This window comes from Zootoca vivipara, chromosome 14 (genome assembly GCF_963506605.1).
Source record: "Zootoca vivipara chromosome 14, rZooViv1.1, whole genome shotgun sequence".
Lineage (NCBI taxonomy): Eukaryota > Metazoa > Chordata > Lepidosauria > Squamata > Lacertidae > Zootoca > Zootoca vivipara.
In genome coordinates, this window is record NC_083289.1 from 44,721,675 (window position 1) to 44,737,979 (window position 16,305).

The 16,305-nt window shown below is 46.9% G+C and overlaps 1 protein-coding gene across 2 annotated transcripts in view; it reads left to right on the top strand.

The window, feature by feature from the left end:
* The window catches only part of MAP2K3 (mitogen-activated protein kinase kinase 3), a 62,923-nt gene extending 51,872 nt beyond the window's left edge, over positions 1–11,051 (top strand). For both annotated transcript variants that reach the window (XM_035131094.2, XM_035131092.2), the window contains exons 6-13: positions 2,376–2,495; positions 3,128–3,244; positions 3,849–3,900; positions 5,643–5,770; positions 7,622–7,699; positions 8,150–8,289; positions 8,789–8,834; positions 9,140–11,051. In XM_035131094.2, coding sequence (XP_034986985.1) covers positions 2,376–2,495; positions 3,128–3,244; positions 3,849–3,900; positions 5,643–5,770; positions 7,622–7,699; positions 8,150–8,289; positions 8,789–8,834; positions 9,140–9,223 — 765 coding nt within the window. In that variant the 3' untranslated portion in view covers positions 9,224–11,051. The remainder of the gene's footprint in view (positions 1–2,375; positions 2,496–3,127; positions 3,245–3,848; positions 3,901–5,642; positions 5,771–7,621; positions 7,700–8,149; positions 8,290–8,788; positions 8,835–9,139) is intronic.
* Positions 11,052–16,305: the final 5,254 nt, after the last annotated feature.

The window sequence follows — 16,305 nt, forward strand, 5'->3', positions numbered from 1 at the left end:
CAAACAATTTTTTTTCAATTATATATCATTTCCCAAAACTATTTTACTACCTTACATGTCCACCACATATGATAAAATGTGCCTGCCGCAGTGAGGTACTTGGTCCATCTGGAATAGGGTGTAAGAAGCTGGGCCTGTGGCTCTCCAGATGTTGCAGTCCAGCCAGCATGGTCAGTGGTCGGAGGCAACATGTGGGGTCGCAGTAACACCTGGAGGAATAGGAGAGAGCCTGGGAGAGGTGCAGGGCCCCTTGTGGTTCTGGAAAGCTTTAATTATATGTGTGTGTGTGAAACTCAAAATTAGAATATCATCAAAAAGTGCATTTATTTCAGTAATGGAACTTAATATTTTTTATTTTTCTTTTAATTTTCACAAATGCTTTATTTTGGAAATTCCACAGTAATAAAACAAATAGTTACAAACAGTACAAAAATAAACATCACTATTACATTTCATTAATTACCGTGTTTCTCATATTATAAGACATGTCTTATATTTATTTTTTCCTGAAAAAAAACACACCATGGCTTATTTTCAAGGGATGTCTTATTTTTTAATTAAGTACCGGTACCGGTATCTGTACCGACCACAGACCTGCTCCCACCGGGTGTTCGCGCGCGGCAGGCAAAGGCTGCAGCCGGGTCCTGGGGCTGCGCGCGCGGCAGGCAAAGGCTGTAGCCAGGTCCTGGGGCTGCGCACGCGGCAGGCAAAGGCTGCAGCCGGGTTTGGGGGCTGCGTGCGCTGCGCGCTGAGGCTGCAGCCAGGTCCCGGGTGTCCGCGTGTGGTGCACAAAGGCTGCAGCCGGGTTTTGGGGCTGCGCGCGCTGCGCGCTGAGGCTACAGCCAGGTCCCGGGTGTCCGCGCGCGGTGCACAAAAGCTGCAGCCGGGTTCTGGGGCTGCGCGCTCCGCGCTGAGGCTGCAGCCAGGTCCCGGGGGTTAACGCGGCAGCAGCAACCCTTCTTTGCCACAGACCTGCTCCCACCACCCGGTATGGCTTATTTTCGAGGTATGCCTTATATTTTTCCACCCCAGGAAAATCCTGCCATGCCTTATTTTGTAGGGATGCCTTAAAATATGAGAAACACGGTACATTCCATTTATAATTGACCCGCTTAACAACAAATAATTACAATTACAACAAATAAAGGCTTGACGTATCTTGCTTTGCATGTCATGCATCTATCTCATATATTGGTTTCACCTTTTAAGTTGCATTACTGAAATACCGTGTTTTCCCTTTTTTAAGACACCGCCTTATAACATTTTTTCCTCAAAAAAACACAGGGTGGCTTACTTTCGGTGGGATGTCTTATTTGTTTATTACCGGTACGGTTTTTACGGCTCAGGGCGCTGGCTCAGGGCGCTGGTGGGCTCTCTTGAGTGCTCGGCGCTGCAGCAGCCACCGGTTCCGGGCGGCAGGCGTCCTTGGCTGAACCAGGTGGAGGCCGCTGGCTCAGGCACTCCGCCCGCCGCTGCAGGACGCTCCAAGCTCCTTGGCCGGGCCAGGCAAGGAAGAAGCAGTGAGCCCAGCGGTGGCGGCAAGCACGGAAGCGGCAGGGATGGCGGTGGACGAGAAGGCGGATCACAGGGATGCAGCCAGCAAGGCGGGAACGCAATCAGCTATTAAGCGGAGCTCTTGGAGCGCCGCTTCACAGCTGATCGCGCTCCTGCAGTGCTGGCCGCATGGAGTGACTGTGAGTGGAGGTGCCTGTGGGGGTTGGTTTCCGCAGTGCGGAAGCATGGCTTATTTTCGGGGTATGTCTTATATTTCTCAGTTGCTTAGAATCCCTGCCATGGCTTACTTTATGACTGTATTAAAAAAGGGAAAACAGGGTAAATGCACTTTTCAACGATATTCTAATTTTCCAACTTTCACCTGTATACACTCACCATATGTGTCAGGGATTGGACTCAAGGGGACTAGATGGAAGAGGAATGGGGGAGATCACACACACACACACACACACACACACACACACACACACACACACACACACACCGCTGCAGGAGAAGAGGAATACAGCATTGAACCGGGGGTTTAAGGTGTTTGAGGAAGGTCACAGCTCAGAACTCGCCGTTCTTCTCCCAGAACTCGCCGTTCGCTAAGAGTGCAGGAACAAAGGACTCGGAGACAATTGGCCACGAGTGGCCACCGTAAGGGGAGGTGCTGTTGCCAGGAAGGAGGAGCCAGTTGGAGCAAGGCCATTTGTCAAGGCTTGCTGCGTTCTTTTGCCTCTCGCTATTATGAATGAATAAACTCCTTAAAAAGGACTCTACCTCCTTTTCTCTGCTCTTGTTGCGACCGGGGGAGGAATAGTTTTCCCGAAGCCTTGACAGTATGGTTATTTTCTTTTTTCCTTTCCCGCTCTCTGCAGAGAATCCGAGCCACTGTGAACTCTCAGGAGCAGAAGAGGCTAGTGATGGACCTGGACATTTCCATGAGGACCGTGGACTGCTTTTACACTGTCACGTTCTACGGAGCCCTTTTCAGAGAGGTAGGTGAGCAGCGGGAAGGACCAGAGCCTCTTTGTTTTTGCCAGCCGCCTCGGACAGCAAGCACAACTTTGGAAGCCTTTGCAGGGGGAAGCCAACTTGGCCGCCCTCCATATGTCTTTCTTTCTTTCTTTATTTAAAGGAGATATACGGCACAAAAAAATGTAATACTTCAGTAAGAACATGGGTTAAACCAGGGGTCTCCAAACTAAGGCCCGGGGGCCGGATGCGGCCCAATTGCCTTCTAAATCCGGCCCCTGGAAGGTCCAGGAATCAGCATGTTTTTACATGAGTAGAATGTGTCCTTTTATTTAAAATGCATCTCTGGGTTATTTGTGGGGCATAGGAATTCATTCATTTCCCCCCCCCCCAAATATAGTCTGGCCCCCCACAAGGTCTGAGGGACAGTGGACCGGCCCCCTGCTGAAAAAGTTTGCTGACCCCTGGGTTAAACAAATAGCATTCTCAATAAAGTGCATTTTTGAAAAATTAAGTTCCAAAGGCATGTCTCGAAATAAAGCAGGGATGACTCCTGCCACACCCTTCCATTGGCAGGGAGTTCCACAGGGCAGGACCTCTGGTGAAGGCCAACCAATTCAACACTCTCCTCCTTCTCTCACTCCCTTCTTTTCAGGGTGATGTGTGGATCTGCATGGAGCTAATGGATACGTCCCTGGATAAATTTTATAAGAGGGTCCTGGAAAAGAAGAAGACGATCCCCGAAGACATACTTGGGAAAATAACCGTGTCTGTGAGTGGCGCCTTCTTTCTTTGGGGTAGCTTGTTGTGGGACCCACCCACCCATAGCAAGTGAGCCAGGGAGGGCAGGCTGCATGATTGCTAAGCGCAGAATGCAGCAGCCAACACCGATGGAGAGACCCCAGCTTCTCATTAAAATCAGGGTGGGGTCGTGCAAAACCCTTTTTATTAATTAAACTTCTATATCGAGGGCTGTCTCCCCAAGCTGCTTATTTCAGGCTGGTGAAGAGGCATTTGTATCTCCCCCTCCTGCTGCAACAAACTCCCTTCCCTGCTTGCCTCCCAGAACCAGAAGAGGCATGAAATGGGCAGAGGAGAGATAGGCGGCACGCAGGCGCAGTCTCTTGATTGTTTGGAGAAGAGGGGACTTAGGCAGCTGTGGGGGACCTTCAGTCTCATGGGGGCAAGACTTATTGGAGATGAGTTTCTGTGCTCATAAGACCTGACACTCCTTTGCAGATCGCGTTTTTTGGCTAATAAAGAGTTAACTGCAGCGTGATTTACTGCTGGATCGCTCAAGGCATGGCAGGTCACCTGGTTGGCCATAGCAGATCTGCAGCTAGAATACACCTCTCTCTTTCTCCCTCTTTCTCCAGATTGTCCGAGCCCTGGAGCATTTGCATAGCAAGCTGTCTGTGATTCACAGAGGTAGGCATCGGATTTTGTGCATTACTAGGGCTGAGCGGGGGGCGTAGAGCTCATAGGCAGAGCACCTCTTGGGATGTGGAAGATCCGAAGGTCAGCCTCTAGCATCTCCTGTTGAAACGATCCTGGCTGCAGACAATATAGAAAGATTGCCTGCCCAGAACCCTACCAAGCTGTTGCCAGTCAATATGCAGTACTGAGCTAGATAGAGGCAGACAACAGTCTGAGCTGATAGAAGGTGGCTTCACCGTTAATCATTCCAGAGCCGCTAAAGTTAGTTTCCATTCTGCCTTACTGGACACACCTTGTCATGTTTGCATCTATATCTTGCTTATAATAATAATTTATTATTTATACCCTGCCTGTCTGGCTGGGTTTCCCCAGCCACTCTTGGGTGGCTCCCAACCGAATTAATGATAAAAAAAACAATAAAACACCAGACATTAAAAACTTGCTTAAACAGGGCTGCCTTCAGATGTCTTCTAAAAGTCAGATAGTTGTTTATTTCCTTGACATCTGATGCGTTCCACAGGGCAGGCGTCACCACCGAAAAGGCCCTCTGCCTGGTTCCCTGTAGCTTCACTTCTCGCAGTGAAGGAACTGCCAGAAGGCCCTTGGAGCTGGACCTCAGTGTCCGGGCTGAATGATGGGGCTGGAGACGCGCCTTCAGGTTTAGGGCTTTAAAGGCCAGCACCAACACTTTGAATTGTGCTCGGAAACGTACTTGAAGCCAGTGTAGGTCTTTCAGGACCGGTGTTATATGGTCTCAGTGGCCACTCTCAGTCACCAGTCTAGCTGCCACATTCTGGATTAGTTGTAGTTTCAGGGTCACCTTCAAAGGTAGCCCCAAGTAGAGCGCATTGCAGTAGTCCAAGAGATAACCAGAGCATGCATCACTCTGGCAAGACAGTCTGCGGGCAGGTAGGGTCTCAGCCTGCGTACCAGATGGAACTGGTAGACAGCTGCCCTGAACACAGAAGTGACCTGTGCCTCCATGGACAGCTGTAAGTCCAAAATGACTCCCAGGCTGCGCACCTGGTTCTTCAGGGACACAGTTACTTCACATGCATAATTTTGATTTGCATGTTAACATGTGGACAGTCTTGGGAACTTGATGCAATGCAACAGGATGGGAGCACAGTACAGAACATTTCAGCTGCATTTGTAGCCCCCCTAATTTAAAGGCCTTTGGGGAGGAATACGAAGTTGTGCACACATGGGAGCCCTGCCCAGGTTTTTGTGTTTTTTCCACAGACACAATCATGAGGTCTAGGAACTTGAAAGTTGTGGTTTGGTTTGGCATTGACTAAGACTCTTATGTTCAGCACACAGCTAGAGTTGTGGGCATGGCAGTGGAAAGCCCTCATAGTTCCAGCTGCGTGCTCTTCAAACATATGACTAAAACTCTGCGCAAATGTGCCTTTAAATAATTTTCATTTAGAATTTTTAGCAGAGTAGGGGTGCCAGACTCAATAGAGGACAGGACTTCTGTGCCTTTAATTGCCCTGCTGTCTTTTGAGTCTGGAAACCTTCAAGAGAAACCAGCAGACCCTTTGTTTAATTTCCAAGCAAAGGGTCTGCTGGTTTCTCTTTAAGGTTTCCAGACTCAGAAGAGAGCAGGGCAATTAAAGGCACAGAGGTCCTGTCCTCTATTGAGTCTGGCAACCCTATAACAGAGGGAAGTCTCCCTAGCCAATCCAGAGAAAGGAGTGTTAACCAATCTCTGTGCATCTTCCTCTTAACAGACGTAAAGCCGTCCAATGTCCTTATCAATAAACAGGGACATGTCAAAATGTGCGACTTCGGGATCAGTGGATACTTGGTAGATTCCGTGGCAAAGACCCTGGATGCTGGTTGCAAACCTTATATGGCGGTGAGTTTTTGATCAGTTGTTTGGGGCATCCTGCCCTTCTCTTGTCCACATCCTCCACCCCACCCTGTTCAGTCAATCAGTTTCTTAAGATCAGTGATCAGCCTTCAGGAAGAAACATGCACAGTTTTTTTTTATTTGTTGGTTTGTTTGTTTGTTTCCTATATCCAAGGATCACAGGGTGGTGTACAATATAAAGACACAAAAATACACGACCTGATAAACAAATGTAAACAATAACCACTCCCCAGTGTAAGAGGCTATAGATTGTTTAATTAGCCCAAAGGCCTGAGAGCAGAGGAATGCTTTCATCTGGCATTTAAATGAAGGCACCAGACAAGCCTCCCTAGGAAGAGAATCCCACAAGTGGGGAGCCACCATAGAAAAGGCCCTGCTCTCGTGTTGCTGCCCTCTGGACCTCTTGCAGAGGAGGCACACAAAGAAAGGCCGCAGGTGATGATTGCAGGGTCCAGGTGGGTTCATATGGGGAGAGGTGGTCCTTGAGGTATTGCAATCCTGAGCTGTTTGTACAATAATACCAGGCCCTGGGATCTTTGGATAAAGGGTGGTAATATAAATTGTATCAATAATGGGAAACCAGACTGATGAAATCACCAATAACAGTCTCATGCCATAAAATGGCAGGCATGGAAAACAAAATTATAAGTTTGCTCAAATGAACTCTGGTGAGTTTCACATGCACAATATTTAGCTGCTCTGGAAGGAAGAGATGGATGTGTTCTTATCTGAAAGGAAGGACCCCCCTCCCCAAAAGCATAAAATGCATTTGATCATCCTGGGAATTTCCGTAAAGTGAGTTCAGTAGAAATCTTACGTATATCCCAGGAAGAAAAGTGGTGTTTAAGTGCATGACTTGTCAAGTTCTACTGTGGTTTTATATTTTGGTGGGAGCCGCCCAGAGTGGCTGGGGCAACCCAGTCTGATGGGTGGCATAATTTTTTTTTAATAATTATAATTGTAGTAATGATTATTATTAGTCTGCCTCTCTGGATTCACAGAAACATTTGCATTGACAATAGGGGACTTGTTTGAACTTCCCCTCCAGAACTGCTGATGAAAGCGCATTTAACGGTGCCAGAATAAATGCCCCATGATGTTCAAAGAGCACGCACAGAACCCAATTCCTCCTCCTTGGTCGTTTCACCAGAATGAGTGTCACTTGGCTGACGACCCTTTCCAGGCACTCTTTGGGATGAATGAGTGGGAGGATATACTCTGCATCTTGCTGTTGGTCCCCATAATAGTGTTTTAGTGATAGGAGTGATACAGATTGTCCACACGTCATTCCACTTCGTTAATTGTTCTGTGATGCTTCCCCGATGTTAATGGGCATGATTGCTGTCTGGAGGATAACTCTTGTGCTCTTGTAGGGCAAAGCAAAACGTACCTGGATATTTGCAGTATTAAAAACCCCCCACAGGATTTCAGCAGGAAGCTACAGGGTACCTCGGGTTACGAACTTAATTCGTTCCGGAAGTCCGTTCTTAACCCGAAGCGCGCATTCCCTACATAGGCCTCCTGCGGCCCCGGAATCGGATTGTGTTCGTAACCCAGGGTACCACTGTACTTGAATGTGCAGTATGTCTGCCCTGAGATTTCTGCAGGTGCAAACATTATATTTATATCCTACCCTACCTGCAAGGAACTTGGGGGAATGGTTCTTTTCCTCCCCTGTTTATCCTTAAAACCCAGTCCTGCAGGGTAGTTTTTGGCTGAGAGAATGGGTGGCCTGGCTCAAGGTGAGCTTTCGTGGCTCGGCAGGGACTTGAATCCAGCTTTCCGTAGCTCAGCCACCAGACCTTGCCAACCCTTTTCAATATCTTGCCTTTGCAGCCAGAGAGAATAAACCCTGAGCTGAACCAGCAGGGATACAATGTGAAATCGGACGTCTGGAGCCTGGGCATCACCTTGGTAAGAAATCTAAGCAGAAGTGTGTCTGTATAAAGGGATCAGTATCTACAGTCAGGAAACAGTGAACACTGTTGGGGATCTATGAAATATATTGCCTGAGATATTGTCACCTTGTTGTGGGGCTTGCCCCAATCCAGAATAGACATATGGAACTCCCTGCTACCAGATGCAGGGGTGTGTATTGGTGTACTTAGCTTTAAAATAGGATTTTAAAAAACCACAGGGAAAGTTTCATCAGTGGCTACTGGGCGTGATAGCTAAATGGAGCCTCCATGTTCCAAGGCAAGATACCTCCATATAGGAAATGTCAGGAACGTAGAATGATGAAACTGTTGCCTTCAGGCTTTCTGGTTGGCTACTGCAGCAAGCAAAAACACTGGACCATGTAGATGTTCCGTTTGACCTGGAAGGGCGCTCTGTTTATGTTCTGTTCTGGTCTCTCCCTCTCAGATTGAAATGGCCATTCTCCGATTCCCGTACGAATCCTGGGGCACCCCTTTCCAGCAGCTGAAGCAAGTGGTGGAAGAGCCCTCGCCTCAGCTGCCTGCTGAGCATTTCTCACAAAACTTTGTGGACTTCACAGCCCAGTGGTAGGTGCCCTTCCCATCCAGGCCGCCATCTTGTCTCCCAGAATGCACTGCACTGGAGGCGATCCTTTTCCCTGAAGCACAGGGCTTCAAAACACCCCCAGCTTAGCATGCAGAATGCCCCTGGCAGCACCTCCAAGTTGGTTTTATTGAAGTAGGTTTTACCCTCAGGCATTTTAATCTGGTTTAGGAGCCTCTTGGCTGTTGGTGGTTTTAAGGATGTGTGAAATACAGCTTCTTCACCACCTGAGCTTTGCTGTTGGAGTGATTTGTAGGAAGAGGAACCTCATTTCCCCACCGTATTCAGGACCATATTAAAATGCCACACAAATAAAACCAATGACTTCATTGCTATGAAAGTTACATTTTATGTTTACTGCCTTCATAGCAACATAGTATAGTGCCTATCTGGCTTTCCTCTAAGGTTCTTAACGTTTTGTACAAGCGACCTCTTAACTCTCACGGATTTTCTCTATAATTTCCTTGTTTTTCGTTCTCTCAGTTTGAGGAAGAATCCTGCCGAACGATTGAGTTATGTGGAGCTCATGGTGAGTGTCTCTTCTTTCCTTCCTTCTCCAAATTTCGTTAAGGGTTATGTGGTGCCAGCAAGTAATTATAGAATTGTAGAGCTGGAAGGGACCACGAAGGTCATCTAGTCCAACCCCCTGCAATGCAGGAATCTTTAGCCCAAAGTGGGCCTCCTTACCCATGATCCTGAGATTAAGGGACTCTCTAGTTGTGATTCCTGCATTGCGGGGGGCTGGACCAGATGCCCTTTGGGGGGGGGGGTGGCTTCCAAGTCCACGATTCTATGACTGCTACTTCCTTTGAAACCATTCTCCTTTCCCAACAGGCTCACCCGTTCTTCACTATGCACGACACCCGCGAGACTGATATGGTCTCCTTTGTCACAGAAATCCTCGGAGACGACTCCTAAAGTCCCACGTACCTCACCATCGGAACAAAAGAACCAGCCCTGCCTTTCTCCTGGCGGGGAGAGAAAACGGAATAAGGATTTTTATAGCATCAACTGTGGTTTGCACAAAAAGAGAATGAATGTCTCCGCTGCTTCCTTCCCGCTCCCCCCCCCCAAATATTTTTTCTCTTCCCTCCCACCCCCTTTCTCGGCATCATGCTGGACTTAGAGCGATTTTATTATTATTATTTAACAAGAGGCCTCTACGAATGGCATGTTTTTGACATGTCTTCGATCCCAACTGTAGCCACACACAATCTGCTTTAAGGGTTGGAGGTTGCTGTCACCTCTCCTTCGGGTGGGTTTTGAGAAAAGCATATTGTTGTGTGCATGTGTGTGTGTATGTTTGTGTTCCTATGAGCATGTGTGCTTTTGCTTGGGGAGACCTGAGCCCATCGAAAACTGCATTAATACAAAATCACAGCGGCCATGGAAATGTCACCTGCCGCAGGTTAACCAGCAGAGCTGCAGGGCTGGTTGTTTTTTGGGTGGTGTCACTTCATCTTGCAAGCGGCAGATTGCATTAAATATATATATATATATAGCTCAGTCGGTAGAGCATGAGGCTCTTAATCTCAGGGTCGTGGGTTTGAGCCCCATGTTGGGCAAAAGAGTCCTGCATTGCAGGAGGTTGGACTAGATGCCTCTCGTGGCCCCTTCCAACTCTATGATCTGATATCTATGAACTGAACCCACACCCCAGTTACTCTCTGTATGTAGAAAACTAGCTCTTAGAGCAGGAAGGAAGAGTTGATTAAATGTTCTCCTCCACTGTGGAAGTCTGGGAAGGACTCTCACCTATAATTCTGTTTTTAACACGACTCTTAGTTTTGTTATCGCCCCCAAACATTTACAGTCAAACCTCGGTTTACACCTACCTGTTTGTGACCGCTTCGGCGAGCGACCGCTGCGGACCCGGAAGTGTTTACATCCGGGTTCCGTGGCGTTGGATGCGCAGACGCGATCTGCGCAGCTCGCTCATGTGCAGAAGTGATCTGTGCAGTGCGTGCGCAGAAGCGCTCTATCTGCGCTTTGCGCACGTGCAGAAGCGTGCCTTTGGGGAGCGACGGCTTCGGCGAGTGACCGCCTCCATGGAATGGATTGTGGTCGCAAACCGAGGTACCACTGTGCTCATTTAATTCGGACACCCGTTTTTCTTAGGCCTAAACAGACGTCGCCTTTAGCTTTCCACAGCTAAATGTAATATATCATCAGTTTATTTTAAATGCTCTGTCCTGTCACAGTTGTGTGGCAAAATCAGTAGACACACACATACACAAACCCATCTTTAAGCACAAGCAGAGAGTCTCTCTCTCCAAAGTGATTGAGTTGAGCTGCCATCTCTCTGGTGACCTAAGACCACAGGTGCGTCCTGTTGTCGGACTGCCCTACCCATCATCCCTCACCTGTTGGCCCTGCTGGGGTTGATGGGATTTCTAGCCGAGCAACGTTTTGAACACCACGTGTTCCCCACCCCTGCTATAGAAAGAGCCCCAAGGGGACCGGCAGGCAGTTCCTAGCCATATTTAACGGAACGTCGGCAGTGGAGGGAAGAATCCTAACGTCCAGTTTTATCTAACAAATCCCCAGAGCTTTCCTTTTTAATGAAAATAGCAGTTGGACGTGGGGTGGGGTGTCTATATGTATTGGGGTGGGGCATGTTGAGACTTCTGCTGCTGTCTTTTTCTACCCAAAATTCTCTCTCTCGCACACACACCAGCTTCAATACCACCCAGCCAGTATGGTCGGTTGCCAGCGATGATGGGAGTTGTAGTCTTAACAAGGCTTTTTTCATAAAAAAATCCACAGACACGTTTTCATCTGCGACACATTGCAGGGTAGAAGCATCCGTGTCGATTTCCCCACCACAAGCAGAAGCAGGCTCGCTTTTTCTGTCGTGCCAGTGAATGCCTGCACGTGGGGAAGTCGCGAGTCAGGTTGTCCAGTGTTGTGTGTGGTAACTGGCTTTCACTATCTGGAATTTCTCAGGCAGGGTCCCATTTCCATTCCTACCTGGAGATGCTGGGAATTGAACCTGTGATCTGCATACAAAAGCCAGGTGCTCTACCGCTGAGCTAGGGACCGCCTCCTTTTGTCCACCTGCCGTATCCTCTCAGAAAAGGTGCTTACCAACACATTTGACACTGGTTTCTAAGTTGTACTTTAATACCCTGCCCACGGCCGTCAAAAGGGAAGCATTTACCTGTGATATTTTATAGCCCAGGCACCCCCAAACTGCGGCCCTCCAGATGTTTTGGCCTACAACTCCCATGATCCCTAGCTAACAGGACCCAGTGGTCAGGGATGATGGGAATTGCAGTCCAAAACATCTGGAGGGCCAAAGTTTGGGGATGCCTGATATAGCCCCACTTGGTTTCTGTGGATTGCGCCTCTCTCCCCTCTCCTAAACACACAGGCAAGTCATATCCATTATTATTATTATTATCTTCTTTCTTTTTAATGTATTTGTACATATAAATTATATTTTGAAAACTCAGCATTATGCCAGAGGTGGGAATAGGTTTGGCAAAGCAACCAGCAATTTCAGTTAGACCAACCAGCCTTAGGGAGTGTTGGCAAAGCATTGTGGTTCAAAGGGGGGGCGGGGGAATAAGCCGCCTAATTTTTAACGGATCCTTTCTAAAGAAGCACCCCTGGATTCCTAAAAGCGTGCCTTGGGCCTTCAAAAGTGGCCACCTCCTTTGGAGAAATTAGGTTTCCCTCCTTTGCTCTCCAATAATGTTCTTAAAAGCCCTCTGCCTTAACTACTTTTGTAATTCTGTGGAATAAGGTCCAGGGTTCTGGAACTGTAGGAATGCAAGCAAGATCAGTCCAAAGCTCCATCGTTGACCAACCAGATCTCTCCAGGAAACCTGCAAGTGGGGAGCTAAGGGCCCTCGATTCCTTTTAGGGCCAGTCCTGCCATTTGGCAGAGTGAAGGGTCTGCCTCGGGCTGCATCTGCTGAGGGGCCGGGAGGAGCTGCAGAGTGGTACCCGCATGCCTCCCAAGCTAGCAAGCTAATTTTGGGGGCAGTTGAGGAAGCAGTTCCATCACCGGTGCTGAAGTTTGGCCCCATTTGCTCTACACATTTGAAGTAGTAGCCTCCTCCTACTTTAAACAGTGCCAGAAACTGCTGAGAGCTGTCGGGAGAACCCCATTCAACTCGCAGAGCTACAATTTGCAGAGTCCCTTGGGGGAAGAGGGATTGGCTGCTAAACAGCTCCTGAGAACTGTAGCTTCTGCCTGTGGTGGGAGTGGAGTTACCTTTGGCCTTCCAGTTGTTGCTGGCCTACAACTCCTGGGATGTACAGCCTTGCAGGGGCTGATGGGAGTTGTATTTCAGCAAAGGTCCCCCACGCCTGGAATATGGAATGGGTGAGGAGAGGCTTTCATGGGGGCAACACCATGCCGTCACTGGCTGTGTTGTTTTTTTCATACCTGGGCTTCAGTAGCCATGCCACCACTGAAAGTGGAGCTGGTATATTGCCATCATGGTTCCTATTACTCCCTTCTGTAGCCACCAAAGCCAGCGGCCGTTGTGGCATATTGCGTTAGTAACCTCCTTAAATTAAATAGGTGTCGTATGATCAAGTTCGTTTCTTTTGTCTGTCCCGGAAAACCCATGCCTTCACCATTTTTAATGTTTTTTTAAAAAATTATTTTTAAAAGGTGATGAACCACTTTCCCTTTTTCTTCCGAATTCCCCCTCCCACCATCTCTTCCCAAGGCAAACCGCCGCACTTTTCTTATGGGTTAGCCCTGCAAGTGCCGTGTGGCAGGTTTTTGAATTGCAGGTGTTGTATAACTTTTATCATTCGTCCTTATTTTGAATGTTGCGGTTGTACCTTTCTGAAAAATACCCCCCATCCTCCTCTTCCTTCAAAGCTTTGGTGGATTTCTTTTTTAAAAAAACTGCATGGTTTTTGGATTTTCAGGCTCTTTCCCCCCCCCCCTTTTCTATCCTCCCCAACCTCCCTTTTTCCAATAAGAACCTGGTTTGAGAAGGCGAGAGTGACTCCATTTTGAACCCAGCAAATGAAACGACTGCTTCCCCACTAGAAGGAATCCAGGCCAGGGGCTAAATGTAGCCCATGTGCCCTCTGAATAGCTGTGGGGGTTCTCCAGGCCACACCCTCTCTGTCCAGGCCACACCCTCTCTGTCCAGGCCACACCCTCTCTGTCAAGGCCACACCCATAACTGTCCTTACCTCACACACTTGTTGAATGGTTTTTGCCTGACTGGAATATGTCCTAATAATGCCTCTCACTCACCTGGATGGTGAATGCTGTGTGTGTGTGTGTGTGTGTGTGTGTGTGTGTGTGTGTGTGTGTAGAAATTCGCCTATTGTATGTAGGTAAAATTCACATTCAGCGTTTGCCTCTGGTCCTGCCTGCTCCCAGAATGTGGCCCACCAAAGGTTGCCCACTACGGAATGTGGCCCTCAGCCTGAAAATGCTTTCCTGTCCTTGTTACATGAGCTGGAACTGTGTGGAGCCAGAGAGAGCCTTCTGGGTTGATCTTGGTATAGGGAGAACAACATAACCGCTCTCTAAACTACACTGCAGTTTGCTTGCTTTCCCCCCTCCGTTTCCCCTACCCTGCCTTTCCAAAAAAGGCTCACCAGTGGGGATGGGAAATGGTTTTGTATCTAGGAAAGGACTGGATGCTTTTATGAATTGGAAGACTGTATATAACAACGAACTTGGTCATTGGTTTTCAATAAAATAAGCCACCCAACCTAGTTTCTTCTGTGATTTTTTTTCTTAAAACCACTTTAAATAAAAGTAACAGCCAAGCTTTCATTGATGATGTCTTCTTACTCTAAATCAGTGTTTCTCAAACTTGGGTCTCTCTCCAGCTGTTTTTGGACTACAACTTCCATCATTCCCGGCCACTGTTCCTGCTGGCTAGGGACGATGGGCGCTGTAGTCCGAAAACAGCTGGAGAAACGCTGTTCTAAAGCTGTTCGCCATCACAACTCTTAAATCTTGCACGAATTCCTAGCTGGGGGAAGAGAACTCCTTGCTTAAGAGATCCTTGGTTTGACCCAAATTGTTCTGTCCATTACTATAATGAGTTGCCATTATTCTGTGATGAGTTGCACATCTAGATCAGAGCCGATTTGCAATAGCTCCAGACTGCCTTACATGTTTGCAGAACAACTTACAGAAAACTGTTAAACCCCAATGTTTTTTAAATGTATATTCCGTCAAGGCAAGCGTACAAAGGCCTTCTACACTGCTGTTCATTTTTGCAACATGACATGGATGCAATGATAGTGCAGTAGCAGTGGATTTACACTGGACTGTTGACAAATCATTTTGCTCTACTAGTTCTGCAATCCTTCCCCCATGTGTTAATTGCATTACTGCTATCTGGAGGGGTCCCGCTGCATGACAAAATAAGGGCAATAAAAAAGTTAAACCGAAGCATCAGTTGTATAAAATACTACAGGATTTCAGCAGGAAGACACAGGATGGGAAACAGCAATACGTCTGCCACAAAACATTTGCAGGTGCTAAAGGTATTGGAATAATCACTTATAACTGTCCCAGTACCAGCAGGAGCAGAAAACCACCATGAATGCATAAGTAGGAGCGGCCCACTGTCTCCTGACTTGCTCCCAAATTCCTGGTGGAACTTAAAATGTCATACACTATTGCCATCGTTTTATCATTTCCCCACATTTTTTGGTGTGGTGAAAAACGCACGAAAGGATTGCAGTAGAAAGTGCAGGCTAAGGAGCAGATTAAATGCAGGTGGGGCCTAGTTCATTCTCAAAAATAATACTCATTTTATAAGAAACAACAACAAAAAACATTTTATACAAACACTAAATACAGTGTCACGAATTTAATCCGTTCTGAAGGCACCTTCGTAAGTCGAAAAACGCCATTGGAAACGTGATTTCCCATAGGAATGCATTGGAAACGGAAAAATTCATAAGTCGAAGCAACCCTATCTAAAACGGCCGCGGTTTCCCCCCCCCCGGATGTCGAGACATTAGTATGTGCGCAGCCATTACCGCCATTCGTAAGTTGAAAAATTCGGTTGTTTGTAAGTCGAGGTACCACTGTGAACTACAACAGACAAGCTAATACAAAACAACTAAAACACAAAAATACATTAAAATATTTATTGTATAACTCTTTATTTTCTTTTACATCTCAAATGACTTCCCTCGTTCCCTTCTTTCTGAATTTCATTACTGTATAATACATTTTTAGCAGTTTATTCTCCATCATCTAAAAACCAAACCTTAATTTAATTATTCCATAATATATTAACCAAATCTTTAAATTCTACATTTGTTAAAACTACTTCAAAATCTTATTTTACCGCTTATAGCCTATATCAGTGTTTCCCAACCTTGTGCCTCCAGATGTTTTGGGACTACAACTCCCATCATCCCTAGCTAGCAAGATCAGTGGTCAGGAATGATGGGAATTGTAGTCCGAAAACAGCTGGAGGCACAAGGTTGGGAAACACTGGCCTATATAATCTTCACAGAGGAAATACTTTTCTAAATATTGCAATATTTTTTCAAATATATTTTGCATTTTTTCCAATCTCACCTGGTTGCTCTTATCCATGCTGAATTTATACCTTAAAGCAAGGAATTAAGTGCCATCTGCCTTTTTCAGAGTTGGAAGAGGTGTTGGAGGAGGTACTTCAAGAGTGCTATCACATTTTGACGAATGCCTTCTAAATTAGGTACCATATCCCTATTAATCTTTTATTCATAACAGCACAGCTTCAAAAGAGAAGGGGCTTTGTGCTTATTTTTAAGCATTTTTGTCTACTCAAAGTGGCTTAACGATGCCAAAGTTGTCTTCCTGGTGAATGTAATAAATGCATATCGGGGCAGGTGCAAGAAATTCCATTCAATGCTTTTGTGAAGTGATCCATTTTTTACACCCCCCCCCAAAAAAAACCCTCAATACCTCTGTACCACAGATGTTCAGGCTGGAATTACTTGCATTATTTTAAATTCTTTAAGGAAAACACAGTTTAAGCCGCCCCAAAATAAGATATTGGAGC